Source organism: Brassica rapa, chromosome A07, assembly GCF_000309985.2.
Source record: "Brassica rapa cultivar Chiifu-401-42 chromosome A07, CAAS_Brap_v3.01, whole genome shotgun sequence".
In the NCBI taxonomy this organism is placed as follows: domain Eukaryota; kingdom Viridiplantae; phylum Streptophyta; class Magnoliopsida; order Brassicales; family Brassicaceae; genus Brassica; species Brassica rapa.
Window position 1 is genome coordinate 11,979,572 of NC_024801.2, and position 27,913 is coordinate 12,007,484.

The following is a 27,913-nucleotide window of genomic DNA, read 5'->3' on the forward strand; positions in this document are numbered from 1 at the left end:
AATGAAATATCATGACAAAACTTCAATCACCTCATTTTGAATTTGTTCGAAGAATGAGAGACTTGATTATTCGTCTAATGTTTGTTTCTCCTTGATATTATATCTAGCTATTATAATTGTAAGAATTTGAGATTTGAACTATTTATTATAAGTTTTCTGGTTTATCATTTAATAAATCAAACAATTCTTGATTTATACATAGTTTACATATACTAGAATGGTAAAGTATTATATATATATATATATATATATATATATATATATATATTATTGGTATACTCTTAAGTAACTAAATCTCAAAAGCATAGGTTAATAAAATAAGTAATTTGTTTTGTTGTTCTATAATTAGATAATTTTTAGACCGAACTGGTGAATATATACTAGACATACATTTATATTTTGTGTCTGCACTTATATTCTATAACAGCTTGATGCATTATAACACTAACCTGTGAATATAGTTTGCCAATAATTTTCTTCAAAATTTTGATTATTAAATATGTATCTGGGGTGGAACTAATTTTTACATACATATGTCCATCTTTTTAAATTGACACTTATGTAATTCACCGAATTCACATAAGAAGTAAAAAAACAAAATTATACCAGTGAAACATAGAGAACGAAAGCACAATTTTAGAGAGCTAGAAGAAATCACTTATGGAGAGTCAATAGTTAAAAAACGAGAACAAAAAAATTAATCTTCTTTTGTTACTTTTTTGTGATTTGTGTCAGCCACAAAACTTAATTTATTTTTTTGAGCATATGAAATTTTAAAAATAATTAAAGTGAGTTGTAATATGTTAACTTTTCAATAACGATAATACATTTAAAAGACCAACATTTGTATTTTCAAAATAAATATTATAGTATTGCAGAAGGTTAAAACATTTATTGCACAAACATAAATATAAAAAATTCACTCAGCGCATGCGCGCGGATTATATCTAGTCATATGATATTCTTGATTACATTTAAATTTATTAGATGTTATGGCTTATAAGACGCATCATATAATTATTCCGATTATACCCTAAGGTCTTTAGCTGTTTCGTCTAGGGCTGTTCAATATGGTAAAACCGAACCGTACCGAACCGAACCGAACCGAAATAAACAATATGGTTTGGTTTTGGTATATACCATATAAACCGAATGGATATAATTTTATAAAAACCGTAGGATTTGGATATAGTTTGGTATATAACTGATTAAACCGAATAAACCGAACAAAACCGATTAAAAGTAGAAACATGTAAATATGTATCTATTTTATAACAATACATGAAAATCTATTTGTTACATAAGTTAAATTTGTGTTAATAACTATTACCATAATTTTATAATAATAAAAAACCTTAATTTGTAAAACACTTGAACTATAACTAAATAACAATACATCGCAATTCAGACATCTTATTTTCTAAGTCTTTTTTGATCTTTTTGATTTATTTTAGTCTTCACTAAATTAATATGAAGATTATAAATTTGATGGACAATAATTAATGGAAAATTTTCAATTGAAAAAGCATGACTTTAATGAACACTAAATATGGAAGAGTGGAAAAACTTTTCTTTCATGTTTCTGTTTTGTTTCATATTTTTATTTTTAATATTTCAAGCTTTGATTTTAGTTATAGATTTGATTATTTTATTTGATGGTAGAAGCATTTTTACTTTTTTGTTCATTTATTTGAACATGTAATATATTTTTAATAAATGACTGTGTTGACAATATGACTCTAAAATTCATATAATATAATCTCAAACAAAATAATTATGTTTTTTGGTATAAAACCGAATAAACCAAAAACCGACGGTATATAAACCGAACCGAACCGAAGTAAATATGGATTTAGAATGGTAGTTATATTTTACTAACCGAAATACCGAAAACCGAAAAAAACCGAACCGAAACCGAACCGATATCCGGATTGAACACCCCTAGTTTCGTCCAAAAAAAAGGTCTTTAGCTTGCTAGACAGATATGGATATTAAAAGCAAAGATTTGGGTAGGTTCTGGTTCCCTCTTAAACGTACACCAGGTCTCAATATAACCTAAACCTATACCAATTCACAAACGTACGTACTATTCATCATTACTCACTTTCACGTGATCCAGCATCTCTTTGACATGCTTTTTTAGCATGGCTTTAATCTCTTTGACATAACATGGAAACGGAAGCGGAATCATACGAAAATATAGAAGCGATTTTTTTCAAAAAACTAAGAAGCATATCCGTGCTGAAAGTGTGTGTATAAATATATATATATATATATATATATATATATATCATATAAACCCACATATAAAAATTGTGAATAATAAAGCACTGTTAGTTGAACTCTACGCAAGTAAACACAAAAAAAAAATTTCTGCACTTATTTAATACTAAAATAGAACTTTAACCTTAGTTTCACAATGCAAATTCAGTTGTACTTTAACCATTAGCAACCATCTAATCAATATCATTGAACGATACATATAAAGCTACAAATCTCATGTTTGTGTAAAGGAGAAGAAGAATATAACAATTAACAAAGAAATAAAAGGTTAAAGAAAATTACCTTGATTGATTGTTTGGTCTTGGTATGGAGAAGAAAAAAGATAGATACTCAAAAGTGTAAAAGAGATGAAAACGACGACTTTGTCGTAGTTTTTTCAGTTTCCTTTTTTTTACTAGGGTTTTCAGTTAATGAAATAAAACATAAACATTTAATTTTTTTCTTTTTTATTTTTATTTATGATTCTAATATCAAACTTAAACGCTTTCAAATAGGACTCATCGTTTCCATCATGCTTTCATATCTGTTTTGTTTTTAACCGCAATTTCCAGCACGCTTCCGCATCTCTTTGACATGTTTTTTTTTTTGTAACATGGCTTTAATCTCTTTGACATGTTTACACCTATATATTAACTGTTTTGTTTTTGGTGGAGATCAGACTCATAACTAACGAAACAATTCATGGGGTAAAAATTTTCCAGTTATCATTATAATTTCCATCTATTAATTACCATCATCTGTCTTATTTTATAGACCGTTTCTGGTTGTACTATAAATAATTAGTAAGCCTTTATTTAGGGTAAAAATAAAAATTAACTGTTGAACTGAGAGTTTCTTCAGGCCTTCTGATCAAATTGTTCCCTGTGGTAATAAAGCTACCATATTTACTTGGAGTTTATCTTTTGTCGTCATTCGGAAATATATTTATTTATACAAACATTATTTTTAGTCAGAGTAATTCTCCTTCGGTAAGAGCAAATTATAACTTTATAATTTTAGTTAGAGGTGGTTGACAAAAAAAACTAGTTAGAGGTGTGTGTGTATCTACAGTCTGCACATCCCATTAACAATTATGCCGTCTAAATGTTTATAAATTAAGAAGTTACAAAATTCTTAAGCTTTACATTTCGAATGTTTTAACAGTAACAAAAATCTTTACATATATTATATATCTAAAAGTTTTTATAACTATTAAAACTGCACCGCAATTGTACCGCAATTGTACCGCTTATTCTGCACCACTCAATCCGCTATTACCATTCAGATCCTTAATCTTTAAGAGAAAAATAGTGGAAAGTTACATATTGTGAATTATTAAAGTTGAATCATCAAAATCAAGTCCAACGCCTAAACTATCAATTATATATATAAAAATCAAGTTTTTTTGTCTTGCGTTGAAATTCTTGCAATTATTTGTATTAGACGTTTTTTGATATATTCTATCGGCTGATCTAGTCGGCTCCGGGAGGAAAGCATTTGGTGCTGCAGAGTAAACTAGCCCGAAATCGTACCACTTTGTCTGACCCGAATTTGGAATACCTCATGATCAATGTCAAGGAGTTGACCGATCATTTGTTACGGTCCACCATGTAAACCACTTGGACTAAAGCCTAAAACCAGACTAACTAATGATAATTTAGTTATAAAAAAAAAATTGAACCGAACTCATAACTGATGAGAGTATATATATACACCAAACTCCAAGAGATTACAATTACGTTACCCCACTTAGTTGAGACTATTATTTATGTGTATGATAAACAAAGTTAGATCAACTAGTCCACAAGCATCACAAATATCCATTTCTAAATGTAGAAGCGACCCGTTATGTAAAACGTCTACAAAGAGTGGTGCGGTGTATATACCGTGTATTCTTTTTTGAATTTTATAAAAATCCCTAGCACAACAAATGCATGATGTTCAATTATGGTTGTCGATCCGCAGGGAATAAAAATTATGTAAGTATATCGTAATTCGTAAATCCTCTACGGACAGTCTTCTGTCGTCCTTGCCGTATGTGTCTGGCCGTTCTCCATAACACACTAGTTTTTGTTTAAGGATTTCCTAATCCAAGAAGTAAATAAAAAAGACAAGAGAAGATAAAACGCAACGAAAATATAGCGCCAGTCCGATATTTTCAAAACAAAATTGATGTTCTATGATCACTTAAAATTTTGTGCCCTTACTTTACTATCCATGTAAATTTTTTCTTTTCTTTTTTTTTGTTAAAAATCCATGTAATTTTTATAGTGCCATATATACAACTAAATTTATTGTTTAAAATTATGATGTCTTCAGTGGTCGGTTCATTTACATATATCTGAATATTATGTTAATTGTGATTCGTGCACTACTTTAAGACCGTATGGAGGAGTTGAAGTTAAGTGCACTGATATTTCTTAAGATCGAATATGTGGACAGTTTTTCCCTTGCATTATCATCTCCATATTATTACTTTATCCCGGTTAAAGAAAGTTTTTATCTAATTTCGGTTCTTCAAACCATGGTCATCACCCAATTCTTTTATTTAATTTGAGATCAATTAAAATTTTTTTTATAAAAATATATCCGTGGATTGCATCTTCCTTGTTGATTAGTCTGGACCATTCCATAAATTTGGAATAATCCTGTGTTAATTTTTTTTTAAATACCCTTTGACATAAAAACTAAAAATTCTGGATATCAATAACATTATGGACACGCTGGATATAGTTGCTAAAATACATTTAGTTTATTGGCATACTATTAAAGTGACAAGAAAACATAAAATTAATAGACCTATTCCTTTCGGAAAAGACAATTTAATGTATTTTGTTTTTTTATAAAAAAGAATTATATATTATAGGTGAAATTTATTTCAATATTTTTTCCATAAAATAGAATTTCTCTATATTTAAAGAAAATATAAAATAATATTTCTTTCTCTAAAATGAATTGAAAATGTTTGTAAAGTGCAACAAATCTAACGATAGTATCCAAAATATATCTTAGTTTTAGAAAAAGTTGAGAGAGAATGAACTATGAGAAACTCTTAAAAGTTTGCTGACATGTGTTGTTTTGGCAATGATTCAATATTTTTATAAATAATTAAAATTTAGTTATGTTATACTAAAATATTATTACTATAGAGATGAGAAACTGAACTGAAACGGCGCCCGTCTTTGCATTTGCATGTCGTTGCGGTGTGCGATCTGCGACCAAATGTTATTCGTTTCATTAACCAAGTGTTGTTTGTTTCGATGTCATAAGGTCCTACAACATGCGACCAACTGGTATCGTTTTGTTGTCACCCATTTTTGCTACTTGCACAGCGACCAATAGCATGTAAATTTTATTTAAAAATTAATCTTTATTTTTCTAGTGACTTGATATCACGACTTACGACTGGTTTACACGATTAGTTAAGCGACAACAAAATAAAGAACAACCTGCTACTTGCTAACAGATACTAACTGATTATGCATCAGTTGAGTAACAACAAAACAAATTGCAATCTGCAACACATGTTACAGATCGCAACGACACATAAGCGTACAAAGCCAACATCTCTAACAAGGTTATTCTAAGACCATTTTATCATGCCAATCGGACACTAGTCCGACATGCACTATATTTGTTACATTTTTTTTTTGCATAAAGTGTTTTAACTTTTATCCTAGCAATGTTTTTGATTGCGCAAATAATTTGCTTCAACCCTTCCCCACCCACACCACCACCCACAACACCAAGATATTTGTTTGCATGGAATTCTTATTTCAAAAATCTTACTAAAACGTTTACTCGAGAGGGTGTCAAGTATATTATTTTATCTGGTCTTCTAATAGCGATGATCATACAAATATGGTAACGTTTTTAGTTTACCGGTCTAAGCAAATCCTCGGTCATACTTGGAAACTGATTAGACCCGCCGTCGAATCCGAGATTGTTTGTTTGACCGTAAATTGAACGGCTACGATTTTTACAGCGGAAACAAGCAAAATCCAGACAGAAACATACACGTAAACCAGTGTCCTCTTCGGATTATCAAACAAAATCTGAGTTTGATTGAACTATGGGTCCCGCTGATTAGAAGAAGCGTGGGATTGATCTGAAGGGATCAGATAGATTTTTCTTCTTCTCATTACTTTGACTTGTTGCTCTGTCTCTTTTTGGGTCGTTGAAATTTCTTAAAAATTACCCAACGGTAACTGCTTTTCTTTTTATCTTTCTCAAGGTAATTTTGAAAATGATCTCGATGGTGTATATTTCTTTTTTTTCCTAAATGGTGTATCCCTATATATTATTTGAGAAGCATTACAACATTTTTTGTAGCCACGTGTCATCACTAGAATGATTTTTGGAATCCTTAGAAAAATAGGTTGGTCCATCTAAATATATAATAAGCTTTTTATTAAACCACAATAAATACATTATTAATGTGCTTCATTATTTCCTTAAATAAGATTACAGAATTGTCTAATATGGCTAAGTATATATGACAATTAATGATTTTGAATAATAAAGATTTGATAAAAATAAGTGTGTATTATAATTATATTTGTTTAATTTTAATCTATTAAAATAAATTAAACACTCATAGTAACCATATAATAAAAATTAAAAAAATTATTTATATATTATATCTTGAATTTTTAAAAACGAGTATAAATTACTAAAACTGTTAAAAGTTTCACATTCAAATTTTGTGATTTATGATTTAAAACTTTTGTTATGACATGATACAAATAATTCAAATATAATATAAGTTAAAAGTCTCATTTAATAAGAATCAAAAATAAAAGATATATAAATATATTATCATTTTAGGTTAAACTATATGCAATATAAAAATACATAAATATCTTAATTTTGAAATTTACTTTGAACATTTTTTTGATAAAAAATTTGAAAAAATATCGACAACTTAATTTCTTAAAATATTATAAATTACTTAAACCATTAATCCCACAGTAAAAATTTTGTTATCACTAATTTAGACTTTTTGCTATAACAGATACAAATGATAAAAAACAAATATGAGCATAAAGCATCATCTAATAAATAATAATATTAAAATATACCATATATATGTTACTATCATTTGAATTTAATTATATATCATATCAAATAGAAAAAATATTTTTTTGATTTATAAAATTTATTTATATGTTCGCACCAATTTAATTATATAAGTAGTAGATAATGACTTTTTAATTATTCAATAGATATTTATTATTTCATAATATGTTATAAACATATAATATATAAAATAATATATATATATATATATATTCATCCAGCGCAAGGCGCAGGTCTTAACCTAGTAATTCTTTATACTGTAATATTTTTTTTCAAATGTTAATATGTTTTACATAATCAGCCATAAATTCATTATAATTAATTTCTTGTAGAGCTTTACATTCATTTACTATAGAAAGTAAGCATTACTTTTACACATATCTTTGCTTATTTGTAATTTAATATTAGTGGGTACTTTCCAATTTTCAAATATTCATATATAATTTTTTTTTAAAATGTGATAATTCAAAAATAATTAAATCAAGAAGCATGGTGTGGTTGTTAGGCCTGGAACTTATTATCCGAGATCCGGATTCGATCCGAGATCCGCTCAGGATCCGCTCCGAAAATAGGATATCTGGGATGTCCGGATCCGAATCCGGATAGTAAAATCTGGAATCCGTCCAAAGGGAATCTGAATCCGGATATCTTAATTTTTAGGTCCGGATATTCGGATCCGTATTTTTAAAACACATTAAATTTTTAAATTTCATTAATATTTATATTTGATATATTAATATTTATACATGAATTAATCTTATAATATTATATTTTAGTTTTTACAATATTATAGACATATATAAATATATTTATAAATATTTGATCTATGTATTATATTAAAAAAAAATTAGTATTTTTTTTAAAAAGTATGATTTTTAATTATTTTTACGGATGCGGATCCGGATATCCGCGAGTAATAGAATATCGGGATGAATATCCAAAATCCGGATATCCGGAAACCACGAATCCGGATCCGGATATTAAATTCACGGATCCAGATCCGGGTACCCCGAATTTTCCGGATATCCGGATCCGTCCTAGGCCTAGTGGTTGTTGCATGAATCCCAAAAAAAAATTCATGCGTTTGTAAAAAACTGCAAGAAAGTTTTATATTCTCATTTATTTTGATTATTTACTGTTTTAAATACTTGTGGCTGAGATCTGAGTAAATAATCAAAATTATAGAGATCATTTAACATCAAAAGTTCAGAAGTGATTTAAGAGTCCATTCAATTTTGAAGATATTAAATTAACCTCATAAAAAGTGTAGAATATCTTAGTTTTGTTTAGAGCATCTGCAACTTATCTATATATATATTCAGTTAGAACTATTATATAATTAGTTTTGTTCCAATATATGATTTTATAGAGACAGAATAGTATTTTCTGTATTTATCTCTTTGAAAAAAAAAAACTCTATTATATAGATGGGTTTGAGATGATTTTAGTCTAATGATATAATCCCAATTAAAAATTCATGTGCGGTTGATTCAATCGATTAGAATGATACTATTTTAGTGTTTTTTTGGTGTACCTAACCTGAATCTAGTCTTGTTGCTATATCTACAGAGGAAACTTTGAGAAGAATCCATTTCTTAAAGTAAAGAAACTGGTGTTTTAAAATGCGCTATGCGTTCATTACGCGCTAGATGACTGTATAGCGTCTAACCGTATAGACGCCTAAACGGAGTGTATACGTATATATATTTTTATAAAAAATATAAATATAAATATATATATATATATAAATTATTTTTGAAAAAAATGAACATAAATATATTTTAAATCCAATTTTATATATAAGTATATAGTTTACCATATATAAATAGTTTTAAATTATAAAAACTAAAGCCATTTTAAATATATAAAAGATGATAAATTTAAAATGATTTTGCAACAATTATACTAATATCTACAATCATATATTTACATAAAATAAGTAAAAGTAATATAAATAATAACATTAATAAAATATAATAATAATATTACTATTTTTTTGAATATTAATGCTTAAAATCCGTCTAGGCGTCTGCGTCGACCGCATAATGTCCACCTAAATGCTATAATTCACCCGAATGATATAAATTCGCATAAAACACTGTATAACATAAAAACAATATGGTTGGCTATCGTATAGCGTCTAAACGCCGCTTAGACCGTATTATAGAACACTGAAAGAAACCAAATTAGAATCCTCTAAGAAGTCCATGCTTGTCCTCTCTCGTCAAACAAAATCAATTTCATACGGAGTAGTTTTAACGTCTCTTTCAACTTTTCAAACACAGCTTCTCAATTCACTTTGTTTAGCTTATAAACTTTGGAACCTCTAACAAAAGGTCAAAATCTTAAAAAGTCTTGGTCTCGGTTTAAAGAAAGTAACGCAGAACTGGGAGATGCGGTACCAGTAATCATCGTGATATACAAGTGTCAATTGGCTTTGTTGCCGACACGTAACCACAACTCACCCAACACAAGATCTCTTAGTCATGAAGAATGATACGACTCTACTTCTTTCTTTTAGATCATTACAAATTCTTAAATTATCATCATATATTATATACAAACACACAAAGATAAATGTGTAAGAGACTAATTTGGCGTTGCGCACCAACCTAACTTCCCTTCTACTTCATCTACAACTCGTGTCCACTTTTGTTCAAGATTACTATTATAAACACGCCTCCCGCGTGAATATTAAAACGCAAACATCATAAGAAACCTACAAACAGAAATCTTCTGGCTTCACTGCCGATTTGTGATGGAGAACAAGAAGACCAATCATGGAGATGATGGGCATGATTGTGTTCCTCCTATCCATATCCAAGTCGTGAAGATCAAAAAAGAGTTTGAGAAGATACATCAGCCTGAGATGCCTAGGGTGCTTCGAGAGATCACTAGTCCACGGCGTTCCCGTTCTCCCCTCGGCTTAGGAGAGAGAGACAGGCCTATCTCCGTTGGGAATTGATAACAAAGAGAGATAAAGATAGGTGATCCTTTATGTATTAGAGTTTCTCTTTATTTTTCAATGTAAATATCTTTGGTTAATGTAACGAGTCTCCTGTTCTAATCTCTCTTCTCTCGTTTGTTGTAATCTTTAAGAGGTAACCCACCAACTAGTTCATAGAGATATCTCGATCGCTATATGTTTTTCTAATTGAAACAATCGGTCCTTGTCCCCGGCCCTAGGGGGATTAGTCAGGCCGTAAGGGCCGGACCACCTCCTGGTCTACAAAAAAAAACAATCTTAAACAGATGAAACAAGGAAAGCCTAGAAAACTTACAGGATGATGCTCATTATTTATAAAGCACTTGGTGTCTCCTGAGATGATAGTACCTTACTTAGCCTTTCTTGTGAAATCTTTCATGACACCTATCTATGAGAGGAAGCATCATGGGAACAAAGATCCACCGTGAAGCTTTTTATTACCATGTAAGCTAAATGCTCTAATTGAAACAACTGACATGGTCCACCCTAAGGAAGAAGATGTATTCACATCTTCCCATCATCAAGTACACCTCTAATGTTAACCTGCTCCCGAAGAAAACAACAAATCTTCCATCTTCTATTTGATATGGTACAGACTTTTGCAACAAATCTTTTATTCACATAACTTTTATACAATTATATAGTTCTAAAGCAGAACTGAAAACAGAACAAAAGAGTTAAAATCATTTTTTTTTTGAAAATTATCAAGTTAATGCAACTCTACCACTGAGCACCACCTCCCATGACATTATCACGCCTAGATCCCATAGTCATCATAACTTTAAACTCCTCAAAATCAATAGTCCCATCTCCATCCTTATCCACACCACTAATCATCTTCCTACACTCCGCTATGGAGCATTCATCTCCAAGACTCCTCAACACCTCATGCAGCTCCTCCGCTGAAATAGACCCGTTCCCGTCGATATCATAAACAGAGAACGCGTCCTTAAGATTCTCCAGCACATCGTTCTGGTCCATCCCTTTCGTGAACAGCTCAACGAACTCCTCCAAGTTTATGTAACCGTCTCCTTTCTTGTCGATCTCTGCTACCGCCTTCTGAAGTTCCTCCTCTGGAACCTCGTGGCCTAGACTCGCCATTATGGAGCCTAGCTCCTTTGAAGAGATCTTGCCGTCTCCGTTCACGTCGAACTTCTTGAACACGGCTTCTAGCTCTCTTACCTCGGTTTTACCCGAACGTGCCTTTTGCAAGAACGGCGAGTCTGCTCCCGTTCGAGAGGCCGTGCCATTGGACTCCTTCTTGCTGTTGAACATCGTTTCTGTGGAAACAGAGAATCAGGAGTTTGAGAAATATCCGTATTTGTGTGATTTTCAGAGGAAGCGTCAGATTCTCTGAATCACTAGCTATTTTGGGAACATGAATCTATTTTGTTATTTGGTTTTCATAATGATGGATATAGCGACTAATATGAGATATATTCAGTTATGCATGATTTACTTTAGAGCCTTGACTAAAATTAGGAAATCAAAAGGTTTTGCAAAGATTTTCTAATGACATGAGATATAAATAGAGTCGAACTTTAGGTCTATGAATAAGCCATACAAGCCATGCTATTAAAAGTCCCAGAGCATTAAATGGTTTTCACCAGTATGGATCACATGGTAGCAGTCTGAGCGGGAAATGATAATTTCCACACCAAGAAAACCTAAATGTGTCTTTCAGCTCTACGATGGAAAGCCAATGTGGCAATGCCTTATACTCCAAGTTTCTTCGTTACATAAAGTTCTTGAATCTCTCTTAATTAATAACTCAGCTTCGGGTTTAATAATTGCTGGTTTTGATCAAAGATGCATTGGCCTCTCGAAAAATACGGTTTTGTTTGATATCAACCTAATTTGTAAATTTATTTGAATGCTCAGGTATACAAATTTTAATCAAGTTTTGGCTGTTTATGTTTGGCTCTAGATATGTAGTTATACATACTGAATGCAAATAGAGTTTAGTACAAAATATAAACTAGTATACCATGTGCCTAGATTTAAGTCTCTGTCATTCATGAACGAAAACAAACAAAATATCATCAATTCGTAGAAGACTTGGAAATAGTTTCAAGATCTTTTTTTCATATCTTATATTAAGAACATCAACCTACCAAATCGTCAGGTGATATAAAACACAATCTAAGAAACATACTAATTACAACGACGGTTTATAAACAATATGCTCTTCATATAATAGGCTAAGTCTCTGTCTTTCACGAATGAAACAAGCATAATATCATCAATCCGTAGAACACTTGGGAATAGTTTCGTGAAAGCTTCTTTCATATCTTACATTCACATCAACTACCATATCTAGATGGTAAACAAGTTGATGAACTAAGTTGTATGAGCTCTAATGAAATGCCAAAATGTGACAAACTTCATTTATATAACAACAAAAGTTTTCCATCAATTCTATCATCTTTCTCCCACTTATCTTCAACTACATTTCTAACAATGGAAAAAGAACACATGAGATGATGACCTTAGAGTCTCAAGGTAAGATCAGGCTTGCGGCTATTATTATTAATATCTACTACACTTTCATTTGCTGCAACAGAGTTCAGATCAAGACCTGACTCTGTAACAGCCACCACCATGGGAGCTTCAACTTCCTCGACAACCTGACGGAAACTTCCGGGCCAGAAGAAGTCACTGCCATCATCATAGTCAAAGAACAATGGCACAGTGTTACCAAAATAACCTTGCTGATGAAACCTTGCAAGAGGAGGAGGAGGAGGTTGAGGCTGGGATAAGGTGTGGTGAAGTAGACCGGAGTGAGCTTGCATCCCTAGAGAAGAAGAGGAGTATGTGTAAGGCCTGTGATGGTGACCAAACATTCTTCCCATGTACATTGCTCTTTTCGCCATTGTACGTTCTCGCTTGTGAGCGTTCTGGTGGCCTCCAAGAGCCTGAGAGCTATAGAACTTGCGTCTGCAGTAGTTACAGGAGAAGACTCTCGGGTTGGACTCACGCTTTGTTCCCTTTTGCTCATCGTTGAAACTGTCGTTGAGCTTGAGATCGAGCGACACAGGTATGATCGCTTCGGGTTTGGATAGATCTTGATTTGACAAAGTTTCTTCTTCTCTGACTGGTAACTCTCGCGAGGCATCATCAGATTCCGTCATTTAATATTTTTGGTCTTCACCTGAAAAAAAAAATCATATTAAAGTCAAAAAGCAGATCAAGAAAACGTTGTAAACCCTCAAATCTACAAATTCAAGAGTTTCTCTATTATGAGGTGGGTTGGAGATGGTCTAAGCAAAAATCTTAAACAGAGTAACTATATTAGCGAGTTCGAAGCCTTAAGACGACCAATCAAATTGAAGCTTTAGAGCTTTAACTATGAGGGAGAGAGAGAGAATCCAAGACAGCAGTTAAGGATCGTGGACAAGAATCGAAGATCAGAGATAGAGAAAACAGTTTGGAGTGTACTGTGCTTACAAAGATTGGTTGAGATCTGGGAAGAGACAGCCGACAGAAGCTGGAAGTAGGTGACGTGGGAGCTAAGAGGAGGAGGAAAAAGAATCTAAGATGAGTGGTACTCTTTGTGTTTACCAAAAATGGGTGAATCCAGATGTGAAGAAAATAAAAACCAGAGAGAAGAGATAGGATTGGTGAAGAAAACAGAAGAATAAGAGGTGTACTGAAGGAGAGAGAGAGAGAGAGAGAGAGAGAGAGAGAGAGAGGGAGAGGGAGAGTTATGTCTAAACAAATAAGGCAAACGCAAATGTTGGAGAGATGTAAATGGTCTGGTGGAAACACATGTGGGAATCTAAAGTCTCTGCCAGTTAGACCTATGTTTTTTTCTTTCAATAGTTCAACGACCTTTTTCTAGGGGCACAATGGCACATTTAGCAAAACAGTTATAATTTCCTGAATGGATAAAGTTAAATACATTTTGTAAAGAACTATATATATTTTTAGAACAATAGTGTTCGTAAAGGTGTAGCCGTAATAGGCGTTGGTATTCACGTTTACGTATTGTTTATTATGCGTTCTTTATTGTGATGTGGTAAACTTTTTGAAGTTTTTATTTATTTATATAGTTTTAGTTTATGAATAATTGAATATGTATAATTTTTTCTCAATTCTATTTTTTTTTTCAATTTGAAGATGGAAATACCCCAACTGATCTCCAAAAAAAAAGTGCAGTCCACATATACACATCCTTCTCCAAATATTCAAATAAGTTATAAACAACGAATTCGTATATGTTTACTTATTTAGCCACATAATAAAGTATATTAAAATAGCTTTATCCATCCAAATTACTTATCAACCCAAAACTCACCGACCACTATCACGCGGTTAATTTTTAACATTTTTTCAGGACAAGAACAATACAAACTGCATATTTTAAAGTGTAAAAACAATAATTGTTTTATCTCCCCCGTCAGAGTTTTTCAGAAAGGTTTTCATGAACATTTAATAATTGAATCGCACAGTTGAGTACGTTGAGTACATAACTACATACGATATATAAATAGAAAATAAAAGAAAAATAATTGAGAAGCACAAGGCATTTGATAATGTTGCATGGAGCCCATACATTCATTCCCCCGGCTTTACCTTTTATATTTGATGTGTACATTTATGTGTTTTTCTGAAATTTTACATGTGATTTTAAAGTCTCTGCTTTCTTGTCCCTTTTCTATCCAACTTTTCTTTTTCTTTCTCAAAAGGTGAAAACATTTTCTTTGATACCGTGTGGGTTGTTGTTACCAGTAACTCGTACGGTATACAATAAGATGTTTTGTTTGGTTAAATTGTTGTTATACATGTTGAAGAGGAATAAGAAGAAGATGAATAAAGTTAAATGTTACTCCGTCCGTTTCATAATATAATATGTTTTGCATAAATCACAAGAATTAAGAAATTTAACTTTTAGAATACAATATTATTAATAACATAAATTTACAATAAGTTAACCAATCATAAATAATACAGTAAAGTTTATTAGTCAACAATTTTCCAATAAAGTTAAAGTACCTTAAAACTATTAAAACATTTTATATTTTGAAACATCAATCTTTTTCAAAACATTTTATATTATGACACGAAAGGAGTAAAAAAATGTTGTTATGTATGTTTGTTATGTAATGTTTGGTAGTTGAATTTGATGAATATGAATCTAACTTTACTGATGACCGTTGCAAAAACATAAGTCTGCATAATAATAACTTTTCATAAATTAGTTAAACAAACAACAAGTTAAATGAAAAGGTTGATTGAGATTTTTTTATATAAAAATGTAATTCACAACATATGCAAATGTTAACTATATATCAATAGTGAATGAGTCTCTTTATAAACAGAGTGTTGTGTGTGGAACAAATCTAGCGAAGAAAAAAATCAATATTGGGATTGTGGCAAAACAGAAAAAGATAGTGGTGTCTCCTTATTTCTTTTGTCTTTATGCATTGAGTGATTGGGCAGTGCCCACTCTTGTTCCAGTTCCATCCCAACTTGTCTTTGGGCCCCTGGGCACACTTCGATTCATTAGCTATCACATCTTCTACTTCTGTCCACTTGCTTAGTTGCTTTCTAACACATTTCACGAATGATTGTTCCATCGGCTCTATTTCCTTTAAACACCATCGTCTCTATGTTGCTGGTAAACATAAAATTATGGGTCTGCCAATGAACTCAACCCTATAACTCTTGACATCATAGAGCACATGAAATATATTAATAATGAGTCCCCATCTTAAATATGAACGCTCTAAGGGAATCTTTGATGGTTTAATTCATTTTTTCCCTCAAAATGAGTTTGTATTTTGCTTTAATAGTTTTTTTTTTCATTTTTTTCCTTCAAAAGAATATTTTAACTACTCCAAAATGCTTATTATTTTATAAAACTTACAAATTTGACCCAAATATAATTTTTGTTGAACTAAATCTTCCCTATACATATAAGTTTAGTTTCTAAAAAGATATAATAATTTATAAACTTATAATTATATTACTAAAATATTAATAATTTCTTTTAAAGTATAAAACATTTAAATCTTCTTAGATAAAAAACAAAATTGTACAAAAGTTTAAGGACTAATTTATAAACAACAAGTTTAACAGTAAAATGAATTTATAAATAGTGTTCTCTCAAATCAGATAGAACACAATCCATAATTTTTTTTCCCTAAAAATGATACATTATTGGAGAAAATTTTCTCTCCTTTTTTTTAATGTTTATTAGACCAAAAAATATATATATATTTCGGACTAAAATTTAATTACAATCCAAACTACGTTTGAGCATCTAATGCATCATTCATACGTACCCATCACATTTTAAATGGTCCACTTTCTGAAGAATTTATTCTGCATTGACTGCCTACTACTTTGCCTGACAACAAACCTACTGACGTAGCTCATGTGGAACGAAAAAGGTTGCATCAAGATCCATATATACACTAATTTGTAAGGATCATTTAAACCCAAAAAGGTTTTAAAAAGCATGGCATTATAAAATTCTGAGAAATATTTCAAAATCTGAAATCGAAATGGTAGGGACGTGCCAATAAAAACGTACAGCTTCAATTAATCTTGCTCAACACGTTAATAAATAAAACTTAATCAGCAGCTAATCGCTTAGTCACTTGGTTATATAGCTTCTGTGGGGAAGCAATATAATTAGGAAGCAATATTGTGCAGAATGAATCATATATCAAACAATATGAACCTTTTTATCAAAATATATTAAAAGAATTCTCATGGTTTGGTAGAAAATATAATGCACCTCGGCACCTGTAGATGGGCAGTGATGATACGTACACAATTACCGGTTATATTTTCGTTAATTCTTGATTTCCGTTTAGTGGAAAATTCCTAACTGATGTTTATATTTTAAATCTCTTTACCACTCTCCCTGACAACAATCTTACCGGTTAGATTCCAGAAGTGCTTACTGAATTCAGCAACTTGAAAACTTAAATTTCTTATAACCATCAGTTGTACGACAATTTTTGCATTTTAGGCAAACTAAGTTACAATATCTCAATTTCTGATATATGTTGAGATTTTCTTCAAGAAAATTATTTGACTCTTCCAAATGTATTTTATCCTTTATGTCACTTAGTAAAAAAGTATTCCAAACTTTTGAAAATTAAAGCACCAACTATCTTACAATGTTGAACCAACGAATTGAACGGAGTGAATGCGGGCATAGAAAACGTATTAACTGTGAATGGCCAGAAGCATTACAAGCAGCATCGGCTCTGGCCATGTGCCAAGAGTGCAAATGCACAAGATCCCTAATTTCTTTTACACTTTTACTTTAGGTTTAAGAGTCCATTATTGTTAATTTGTATTAATTAATATATGAAAATATATACTCCCACCGTTTTCTTATATAAGTCGTTTTAGAGAAATTTGTATGTTCCAAATTATATGACGTTTTTAGTTTTCTATGTAAAATTTATTAACACTTAAATGTTATATGACTAATGATAATATACCTTCTCTTTTATTATTGGTTGATTTGTAGTTAGGTAAATAATTAATGATATTTTTGTTTAGAAAATATAAAAAATTAATAATTTTTTAATCTATGTGCATAATTCTAAAACGACTTATACTAAAAAACGGAGAGAGTATAAAGTAAGGGTGAAATACATATGAAACAAGGATCCATTTTAATATTTTGAATATGGTCCATTACAATGTTGAGCCGGGTCTGATTACAAGTTGTGTTGAGTGTGGAAACATAAAAACTGACACTAAGTAGTCACTAACATGAGTACACTAACATGAGTGACAATCATGTCTCTATAACGGTTTTTCCCGACTGAATTAATGTGGGTTATGTTATTGGTATTTTGGGCTTGCTTTTCTTTATCGAATTTGTTATTTTCTTTTGGATCAAACTAAAGCAAATACCATAAGATGCATCCTCAACAATATTCTGGTGACCAAGATGCATTTAAGATTACATTAGGGAATCTACGTGTTGGTGATAGTAAAAGTGGCGGCAGTTGTAACCACGCTCATGTGGTATTGTGATTGCAATGCAAGTTTTGTGGGATGCTATTGATAAGTTCAACGAGAATAATATACTTTGAGAGAGTGATTTTGTAGTAGACCAGCTGAATTTTGCATGTCCATTGACTGATTGACTCCACGATTCAGTTTTATTGATTGATGCATCTTTGAAATTGCTAGTTTATTTTATGATTTCATTGACAATTAATTAATCTTTTGTACGATTTGTCGATTCATAAGATACTAAAATTGATTTTACTACAACTTCCATAAGCATATATCCCACACAAAAAAACATACTCTTTTCATTCCGTTACGATATACTTCCTCTATTTTCAAAAATAAGATTTTAGACATTTTATATTTTAATGTATTTTGTATACTTGTAAGAAGCATTGATTAAGAAAATTTAAATTGATAAAATATCATTGTTTGATAGTAATTAGAAGTTAAGTAAATAATAAATTCAGATGTAAACATTAATTTTATTCTTAATATGCGTGAATATTCAAAATGATATATATTTTTATGTTTCCTATGACAAATTGTAAACTTCAAAAACAAAATTGAGTTTTTAAATTACTGTTGATTAACAATTATGGAAAATTAATAATTGTATAAAATGATGCACTTATTATAATGATTTAATGTGTTTTAATATGTGTGAAACTTTAAAGAACAGTGGTATTATTTAGTTATAAAATACATGATGAAATAGTGCCATGTATAAAAATGAGCTTTCTTCAAAATGATATTCATTTTAGAAGCGGATATTTAACAACTTGATTAAAGACATTTTATCGATAAATATATATTAACTAAATTTTACTTGGATAATATAACAAAAAACAAAATTTTGAGAAGTTTATATTGTCAATGGAAACAAAATTAGGATATTTTTTTTCTAATCACGGGGCGTAATTGTTATTTTCCATACTTATAGTGCTAAACCATAAAAAGCATAAAGTATACGCGCCTTTCAATCTCTAGCTGTCTCTTTCCAATTTTCTCATTGGCCAAGGGAAACAAATCTTACTATTTAGTAAAGATGGATAAGATTATAGCATTTCCCTCCCTTAAATAAGTCAAATTTGATTTCTTTTTTCTTGCTTGAATTTGGAAAAATTTGATATTTCCAAAGCAATAAATCTACCGTTTCGTTTCCTCCTTGCTCACTAAACAAGAACAATATCTCCACAAAATAAACTCCTCCTTCCTTAACTATCTCTCTCTGTGCACCCTTCAAAGTTTAAAACCCTACTCAACGCCTCCTTTGTTTGTAACGCTGATGAAGATGACCATCATCGTGAATGTTTTGTTTTGTTTCCTTTGTGCCATCGCCTTGGTGTCCGCGCAACAAAGTCCTGATCTAGCCACCATGAACGCTCTAAGAGACTCCCTCAAGTTTCCGAAAGACTTCTCCTGGACAGGACCGGATCCTTGTAAGTGGAGCGGTGTACAGTGCGACAGAAGCAACCGAATCACTCGGATACAGATCGGTAATAAAGGAATGTCTGGAACGTTAACTTCTGATCTCAACACCCTCTCGTCTTTAACTGTTTTCGAAGTCATGGGCAACAAGTTAACCGGAGGGATACCTAGTCTCGCTGGTTTGAACGCGTTGCAAACGATCAACGCTCATGACAATAGCTTCACTTCGATCTCTGCTGATATCTTCACCGGTTTGACGTCTCTTCAACATGTGTACCTTGACAGTAACCCGTTTAGTCCTTGGGAGATTCCTATGAGTCTGAAGAGTGCAACTTCTCTAGCAGACTTCTCTGCCGCTAACTGTTTTCTTTCCGGGAAGATTCCGGATTTCCTCGGCGGACAAACGTTCCCTAGCTTGCAGAAGCTGCGCCTGTCTTCCAACTCGCTCTCCGGTGAACTTCCCTTGAGTTTTGCTAACTCACCTGTTCAAACTCTGTTGCTCAACGGGCAAACCCCGCAAAAGCTCAACGGGTCAATCTCAGTTCTACAGAACATGACTTCTTTAACCGAGGTGTCCCTGCAAGGAAACGCCTTCTCAGGTCCATTACCGGACATGTCTGGTCTTGTCTCTCTGACAAAGTTCAACGTCAGGGAGAATCAGCTCACCGGTTTGGTTCCATCTTCTTTCACCGAGTTGCAATCTCTTGCTGTGGTGAATATGACTAATAATCTTTTTCAAGGATCAACACCAACCTTCAAGGCCAAAAACGTTGCGGTTGATATAACTCCAAGGCTCAACAGTTTCTGTTCAGATTCTCCAGGCGTGCCTTGTGATCCACGCGTCAACACGTTGCTTGCTATCGTTGAAGCGTTTGGTTACCCTGTGAGATTCGCGCAGAGCTGGAAAGGAAACGATCCTTGTAGCAGTAAAAACGTGTGGGTGGGGATAACTTGCACCGGAGCTGATATCACGGTTATCAACTTCAAAGGGATGGGACTCAAGGGAACTATCTCTCCACGCTTTGCGGATCTTACTTCTCTCAGGGTTATCAATCTCTCTCAGAACAATCTCACAGGTGTTATTCCACAGGAACTCACTAAGTTGACTAGCTTGGCAACTCTAGATGTTTCCAACAATCAGTTGTATGGTAAGGTACCTGTGTTTGGTCCTAATGTCTTGATCACTACTGGGAACCCTGACCTAGGAAAAGATGATCCTGGACATGCTTCTGGTTCTTCCGGAAGTAATGCTGGGAAAGTTGTGGGTTATGTTTTTGGAGTTGTGTTGGGTTTGCTTCTTATCGGTTTGATTATTTTCTTTGTGGTCAAGAAAAGGAAGCAAAATCGTAAGAAGTATCAACAACAACATTCTGGTGAAGAAGATGCACTCAAGATCACAATAGATAATCTATGTGCTGGTGGAAGTGAAAGTGGTAGCAACGGTCTTTTAGTGGAACCTGAGAACCCTGTGATGTCAATAGAGGTACTGAGGGTTGCTACAGATAATTTCGACGAGAAGAATATACTTGGGAGAGGTGGATTTGGAATAGTTTACAAGGGTGAATTGCCATCTGGGAAGACCGTTGCGGTGAAGAGAATGGAATCTTCGGTTATAAGTGGAAAGGGTTTGGATGAGTTTAAGTCAGAGATTGCTGTTCTAACCAAAGTTCGTCATCGGAATCTAGTGAAAGTTGAAGGTTATTGCTTAGAGTCCAACGAGAGACTTCTGGTTTATGAGTACATGCCGCTAGGAACATTGAGTAGTCATCTTTTTAACTGGCAGGAAGAAGGGTTACAACTTCTAGAGTGGTCTAGACGTTTGATTATTGCATCGGATGTGGCTAAAGGAGTGGAGTATTTGCATAGTCAAGCGCATCAAAGTTTCATACATAGAGATCTCAAGCCATCCAACATTCTTCTTGGGGATGATATGCGCGCCAGAGTTGCTGACTTTGGTTTAGTCCGGCTTGCGCCAGAAGGCACACAATCGATTGAGACCAAAATTGCTGGGACTTTTGGTTATCTTGCCCCAGAGTATGCAGGTATGGTTTTAATGCTTATGTCTTTTGTTACTTCTACTTTAACTCAATAAAATCAAAACAATGAGATCTTTATCATTTCGTTGCAGTGACCGGAAGAGTTACAACAAAGGTCGATGTTTACAGTTTTGGAGTCATTCTCATGGAGCTACTAACCGGTAGAAAAGCTCTTGACGTGAAAAGATCTGAGGAAGATGTGCACCTTGTCACATGGTTTAGGAGAATGTTCATCAACAAAGACTCATTCCCAAAGGCCATTGACGCATCAATTGACATCAACGAAGAGACACTCCCAAGCATCAATAAAGTAGCTGAGCTTGCCTGTCATTGCTCTGCCAGGGAACCACATCAGAGACCAGACATGAGTCATGTGGTTAGAGTGTTGGCCTCACTCCTTGACCAGTGGAAACCAGATGAAGATATCTCTGGAAACGACTATGATGCACCTCCTCCTCCTCTTTTGGAGATGATACAGGGAACTGGCAATGATTCATCTTTCTTTGGAGATAATTCTTTGACGAGTATACCTTCGCGACCTCGCCAGATTGACAACACATTCAACACAGGACAAGGGAGGTAAGTGTGTTAGAGAATTCGATGAAGGAAAAATTAATGTTTTGTTGCTGGATGAGATCTTGTTTTAGGGTTGGGGATTGTGAATATCTCTCTTTGGTACCTTGATTCTCAAGTTAGGTTTCCTTTTTGCGGGAATGAAACCCGTGTGCTTAAATGAACGTGTCATGGTCTACTACAATTATATCTTGCACATCCTATACATTTAGATCATTTTAGAGTGAGCATTGCCCCCATTGACTCCAGAATTCAGTTTTATTGATTGATGTATTATTTGACAAATAACTGTTATTCCGATTTTATGATGTGATCTTTATTTACTTGTACGATTCTTTAGACGTTATATACATTAATTGCCAGAATTACAAACTAAGAACTCAAGATATGCAAAATCAAGCCCTTTTTCAAAAAAAAAAAGAAAAAGAAATGCAAAATCATAAACCAGAATTATATAACTATAATACATACATGACTAGAGAGCTTGACATGCGCGCCCGTGCGGGTGTTTGTCTTTATTTAAATAGATATTGATATATTCTTTTACATGCTTAGTAGTTTATATAATTCTATAATTACATTTTGACCCGTACATTCAAAGCACATGATAATTTATTATTGACACAATTTTAATTAATAAAAAATTATAACAATATACATAATTTATACTCCTTCTGTTTTATATTGTATGTAGTTTTAGCAAAAAAAAAGTTGTTTCACAATATAAGTAGTTTAACATAATTCAATGCACATTTTAATTTATTGGATATTGTGTGAATATTTAAATAATGTTAAGCTTTTATAATTGGTTGATTTACTGATTAAATTATACTTTTTAAAAAGTAACCACTTTTTTTTAATATTTAGTGCTTATAATTTTAACTACTTATATTTAAACATAGAGGTAGAGGGCGTATATTTTTAAATTATGTATATAATTTATGTACATAGTTATTTAGCGTTAAGTGTTTTGTGTGATCATATCACTTTGGAAATTATTTAAAAATATTTTAGAAAACTAAATAATCGAATAAATTCATAATAAAAAATATTTCCAAACTTATCCCATTTATTTGAATAATTTATAGCCAAAATTTTGGTAAAGATCTCGTTTATTGCTAACTAAGTGTAAGTAATAAATATAACTACTAACCGGTATTGGTAAAGATCTCGTTTATTGCTAACTAAACAAAATTTCTTGTTTAGATCGAATGTATTCACGAGTATTAATAACATTAATAAAAATTAGTCTTTTAGCAAATATTTTGTTTTTCTCTTTTACTCTCTTGTTCAGATCTAATGTATTTGCAAATATTAACATTACCCAATTTCAACATTTTTAGCTTGTAATCTACAAATTCAAAATGAAGAGAGTCATTTTTTTTTACTTTGAAATGCACTAGTTGATCATATATGCATTGCACGTTAATTTCAGGTCACGTTTGCAACAGATTGTTCTCAATTGGTGAAGATGGTTCCGGAACCAGAAAAATGACCAGCTTTTGTAAATTATTTGGAATATGTCAAGAACCTGAAAGAGAATTTCACCCGATCAGAGATTATCTACGTACCACAGACGCAAAATACAAAGGCGGATAGAATAGCACGCAGTGTTAGGAAGCAGCCGTGTTTCGTCGTTCACATAGATACAGATCACTCGGTTTGGTTTACAGAGTCAGTATGAGTCTGTATAAGTCGATGACAAAAAAAAGGATCATATATGCATTGCAAATATTGTATTTTGCTTGAAGTTTAATATTAATTATATTATTTCTATTAAAAACTTTATATTTTAATATAATATTTTATTAATTAACATTGTTGTAATATTTTAATATGTGTTATAATTATTTACAAATGCTTTATGAATTCAAATATATATGAAAACTATAAGAACCATATTATAAAATACAAATAGTTTGAATTTTCTTTTGTGGAGAAGAATACCTTAAACTTCTATTATAGAGTTTTAGCAACTTCAAAATAGAATTTCTTTTTGAAAATGGTCTAATCAAAAGCATAAACTAGAATTATATAACAAAAATACATGATGAATTGATGATACATGTGGTATTTTCTTTTCATAATCTTTTACATGTTAATTTTTGAAAATTTGTATATGGAATGAATCATCTATTATTTGCTAAAGATACGTACTTTTTGATTATCCAAGAACTGCATAGTTTCCATATTCATAAAATATCTAGAAAGGGGGGGGGGGGGGGGGGGGTTGTTGTTGGGAGAAATTTGTGTAGAGTTTATAAATTTTAAAACTTGTTAGATTTTAAAATTTATGTGTATCAAGAAAATATATATACAATGACTTACAAAATTTGATCATAACTTTTCTAGATTTCTACTTCATGAATTTATATTATTTATTTCTATCATTCATTTTGTAAATTAAATATATTGTTAAGAAATTTAAAATACATTGTTTAGGATTTTAAAAATAAATAAAGAAATAATTAAAATTAATTTTTTAAAATACTTTTAAAGAGAATTTCGAAAAAAGTTTGAAAACATTAAAAATCAAAATTTCGAAAACAAATTTAAAAACAAAATTTTGAAAAATGTATAATTCGAAAACTATATATTATTCTTTATTATTTATTTTTATTTAATGATAAACAATAAAATATAATTATACATTCCAAAAGGTAATTATATAAAACGTAATGAATTATAATTTTGGACATATAATTCGGGTTGAATGTGCAAAACATATTTGGCAAGAATGATTATTTTGTTTTCTAGACTTTTCTATCACACATGCTTCGATTGGTGACAACCAGATAAATAAATAAAAATAAAAAAAATCATTTGAGGAATTCAAAAATAAAAAAAATGAATTTTTTGTTCATTTTGTTCTTCATCAAAGTTGCAGAGGAATATTTTTCTTTATAAATTCACTCATGTTTGAGGAATATAGAAAAAAAGTGTGGGATCTACTTATTAATAATTTGAAAAAAAAATCAAAATAACTGATATAAATTTGTTCCTTCAACAATATGATCACTAGTTAGAGCCATAGATTTGATAAATTTCATGGATATACATAATATTTTGAAAGTTATGTCTTATGAGTAAAATGGAGAAAGTTCATCTTCTAATAACATTAGATTTAGTTAGAATTAAAAAATTAATAATAATTATTTTTTTTGAATAACAAGAGATTTTAATGGATATTAAAAATTCGCAAACTAATAGCAAAAGATTCTACTGAAATTGTTAAAATTAATAAACCAATAATAATAAAATCTCAAAATATTCAAAGTTCACGAGAATTCATTTACTAATAACAAAAGATTTTACTGCTTCTGTTTTGGTAATTCCTTTTTTTCTTCTGATTTTTAGAAGTAGGTTTTTTTGTTCGATATACGTTTCTATGGAGTGTTGTCTAGATTCCTGTTTGAGCATATGAACAAAAATAAAAAGGGAAAGAAAATAAGTATCCCTGTATCCCTTTGAAAGATTTTGAGTATCCAAGAGAAGGAAGATTAAGGGCATGACTGATTTTCCCGCTAACACCCGCAAATGCAGTTTTTGTAGTTGGTAGCGGTTGACAGCGTTTCGAAACAATCATACATACCATTACAAATCGTTTTAGACTCGAACCTCTTAAAATCAAAAACTGGTTGCATCTAGCGTTTGCGGTTGAAAAATAAATATAAAAATATTTTCAAAAATATTTTAAAATGAAAAAATGGAAAAAATTTAAGTAAATATATATAAAATTTTATTATTATTAAACCGCTGCAATATCTTATAATCAACTAGCAAACGCAACAATTTTCAAACGTTGTGTCAGTCATACAAAACACTTAATAATACTTGAAACCACAACCACCCACATCCACAAACTCCCGCATCCGCAACCGTGACTGCTGCGTTTGAACCAGTCAAGCCCTCAGAGAAATTACTCGCAGACCCATTCAGAGAAATGTGAGTTAATATGACACCACATAAATTTCATAAATTCTTAAGTGTATGTAAAATCTTTAAGGGATCAAAAGGATTTTTGATTAAATTTATCTGTTGAACCCTCTAAAATCAGTAGTCAAATCTAGTATTGACCCTATAATATATTTACTATGATATTTTGACCCCAGTTAAAATTTTACTCTTGGTCTCAGGAACGGCATTTTCCTTGACATTGTCCTAGGAACGGCATTTTCCTTGACATTTGGCACAGAACATATGATACTGAGTGGCAGATCTTTGGGTTTGTTAGACTATGTACGTTTCAATACCTTTCATATTTTTAACTCTCATTTTCTCTTTTTAATATTTCACATCATTTTCAAAATAAAAAAGTTCTGCACAGCCAACCAAAAAGCAACACATGACATTAGTAAATAAAAAAGAATTCAAAAACTTAGAAACTGGTCAACACCGTCATCATAAAGGTTTCGACTGTTCAAACCCGTGGGGTGGTCTTTTAGAAACTTTTTCTTTCTATTGGTTTTATGGAAAATCACAATTTTGTTCGAGTTATAGTTTAAACAGACTGTATCTTCAATATGTGTTTGACATGTTTCCTTCTCCATAGTACATTCGGCTCCAACAACAATCCCGGTTTTCACATATCTTCATTGTTCTGTCCAAAAGTATATATATGTTACTCAGTTTACGGGATTATAAGAGTTAACATATATATGACATATTTGGACAGATGATCCAAAAATGATTACTAAATACCAAAAGATGGGTAGGAAACTTGTTTGGCACCGCCAATTGTTTACATTTAGTACTTTATATACTTCGAAATTGAATAAAGAAAACACAAGAAGTCTTTTTCGAAACTCTTCAGTTCAGGTCTCCAATTTTTTTCAGCACATTGAAATCTCAGGAGAACGAAAGTTTTGACATCGTCAGAGGAAAACCCAGAAAACGCCTTTTAAATAAACCCCAAAAATAATTATTTTCAGAAAATATCAGTAAAACATAACAAATAAAAGTTTAAAAGATTGCCTCCACTCAGTTCAGGTCTCCATAAATTTTCCGCAAGATGAATCTCGGAAGAACGAAAGTTATGTTTTGATCATCATCGGAGGCAATTGAAAAAAGAAAAATACCAAATTTAACATGGCAGAGAAGATGGATTCGAGATAAAACTAATCAAAACAAACAAACTGATGATAGAAAGACATAATACGAATCTCAATAGAAGATGAAGGTTAAGATTGTGTTGGATCTACGACCTAACCCATCATCACTTTGGTATTTATATGCCACTGGAATGTGGGAGGCAGAGCTGTAAGTAAACCCTAGCTTAATCTTTGGGTCATCTCGGCCTATTATGGGCTTTTATTACTTGGGTTATCGAGTGTACCTATATAGCCCATGACTTTTTCCTTTGAGTTATTTATTTGTTTTTCTTAACTTTTTGAGTTTTGAAATAAAATAAGCTAATCAGCTTCTAAATAATAATAATAAAATCAATTCTCTCAGATAGCATTTAAGTTTTTGTCACCAAAATATCTCTAAAAATAAAATAATCAAAATAGCTCTTTTTTTTTATATGTTATATTTTGAATTTTAAAACAACTATAAATTA

General features: G+C 31.5%; 4 protein-coding genes and 2 non-coding genes across 6 annotated transcripts; 2 read left to right on the top strand and 4 right to left on the bottom strand.

Annotated features, from left to right (window-relative positions):
* Nucleotides 1–7,678: 7,678 nt before the first annotated feature.
* On the top strand, nt 7,679–10,482 carry LOC103829132. The gene has a single exon (XM_033275356.1). The coding sequence runs from the start codon at nt 10,100–10,102 to the stop codon at nt 10,304–10,306; it is 207 nt and encodes a 68-aa protein (XP_033131247.1). The 5' UTR covers nt 7,679–10,099; the 3' UTR covers nt 10,307–10,482.
* A 250-nt stretch (nt 10,483–10,732) lies between these two features.
* On the bottom strand, nt 10,733–12,439 carry LOC103829131 (probable calcium-binding protein CML25). Its single transcript, XM_033275355.1, has one exon. The coding sequence runs from the start codon at nt 11,600–11,602 to the stop codon at nt 11,048–11,050; it is 555 nt and encodes a 184-aa protein (XP_033131246.1). The 5' UTR covers nt 11,603–12,439; the 3' UTR covers nt 10,733–11,047.
* Nucleotides 12,440–12,695: 256 nt separating this feature from the next.
* Nucleotides 12,696–14,376, bottom strand: LOC103829133 (zinc finger protein 7). Its single transcript, XM_009104799.3, has 2 exons — nt 13,775–14,376; nt 12,696–13,478 (listed from the first exon to the last, which is right to left on the bottom strand). The coding sequence occupies exon 2, from the start codon at nt 13,456–13,458 to the stop codon at nt 12,817–12,819; it is 642 nt and encodes a 213-aa protein (XP_009103047.1). The 5' UTR covers nt 13,459–13,478; nt 13,775–14,376; the 3' UTR covers nt 12,696–12,816.
* A 2,358-nt stretch (nt 14,377–16,734) lies between these two features.
* On the top strand, nt 16,735–27,484 carry LOC103829134 (receptor-like kinase TMK2). The gene is made up of 2 exons (XM_009104800.2): nt 16,735–21,786; nt 21,873–27,484. Exons 1-2 carry the CDS (start codon nt 19,602–19,604, stop codon nt 22,361–22,363), a joined length of 2,676 nt encoding a protein of 891 aa, XP_009103048.1. The 5' UTR covers nt 16,735–19,601; the 3' UTR covers nt 22,364–27,484.
* LOC117126994 lies at nt 27,157–27,235 on the bottom strand. The gene has a single exon (XR_004449755.1). It is a non-coding gene; the product is annotated as a small nucleolar RNA Z159/U59 (small nucleolar RNA).
* On the bottom strand, nt 27,326–27,411 carry LOC117126993. Its single transcript, XR_004449754.1, has one exon. It is a non-coding gene; the product is annotated as a small nucleolar RNA Z159/U59 (small nucleolar RNA).
* Nucleotides 27,485–27,913: the final 429 nt, after the last annotated feature.

Coding starts and splice junctions, on each gene's coding strand:
- LOC103829132 (XM_033275356.1), top strand. CDS start 10,100: ATGGAGAACAAGAAGACCAATCATGGAGATGATGGGCATGATTGTGTT.
- LOC103829131 (XM_033275355.1), bottom strand. CDS start 11,602: ATGTTCAACAGCAAGAAGGAGTCCAATGGCACGGCCTCTCGAACGGGA.
- LOC103829133 (XM_009104799.3), bottom strand. CDS start 13,458: ATGACGGAATCTGATGATGCCTCGCGAGAGTTACCAGTCAGAGAAGAA.
- LOC103829134 (XM_009104800.2), top strand. CDS start 19,602: ATGAAGATGACCATCATCGTGAATGTTTTGTTTTGTTTCCTTTGTGCC. Junction 21,787..21,872: donor TCTTGCCCCAGAGTATGCAG/GTATGGTTTTAA, acceptor ATTTCGTTGCAG/TGACCGGAAGAGTTACAACA.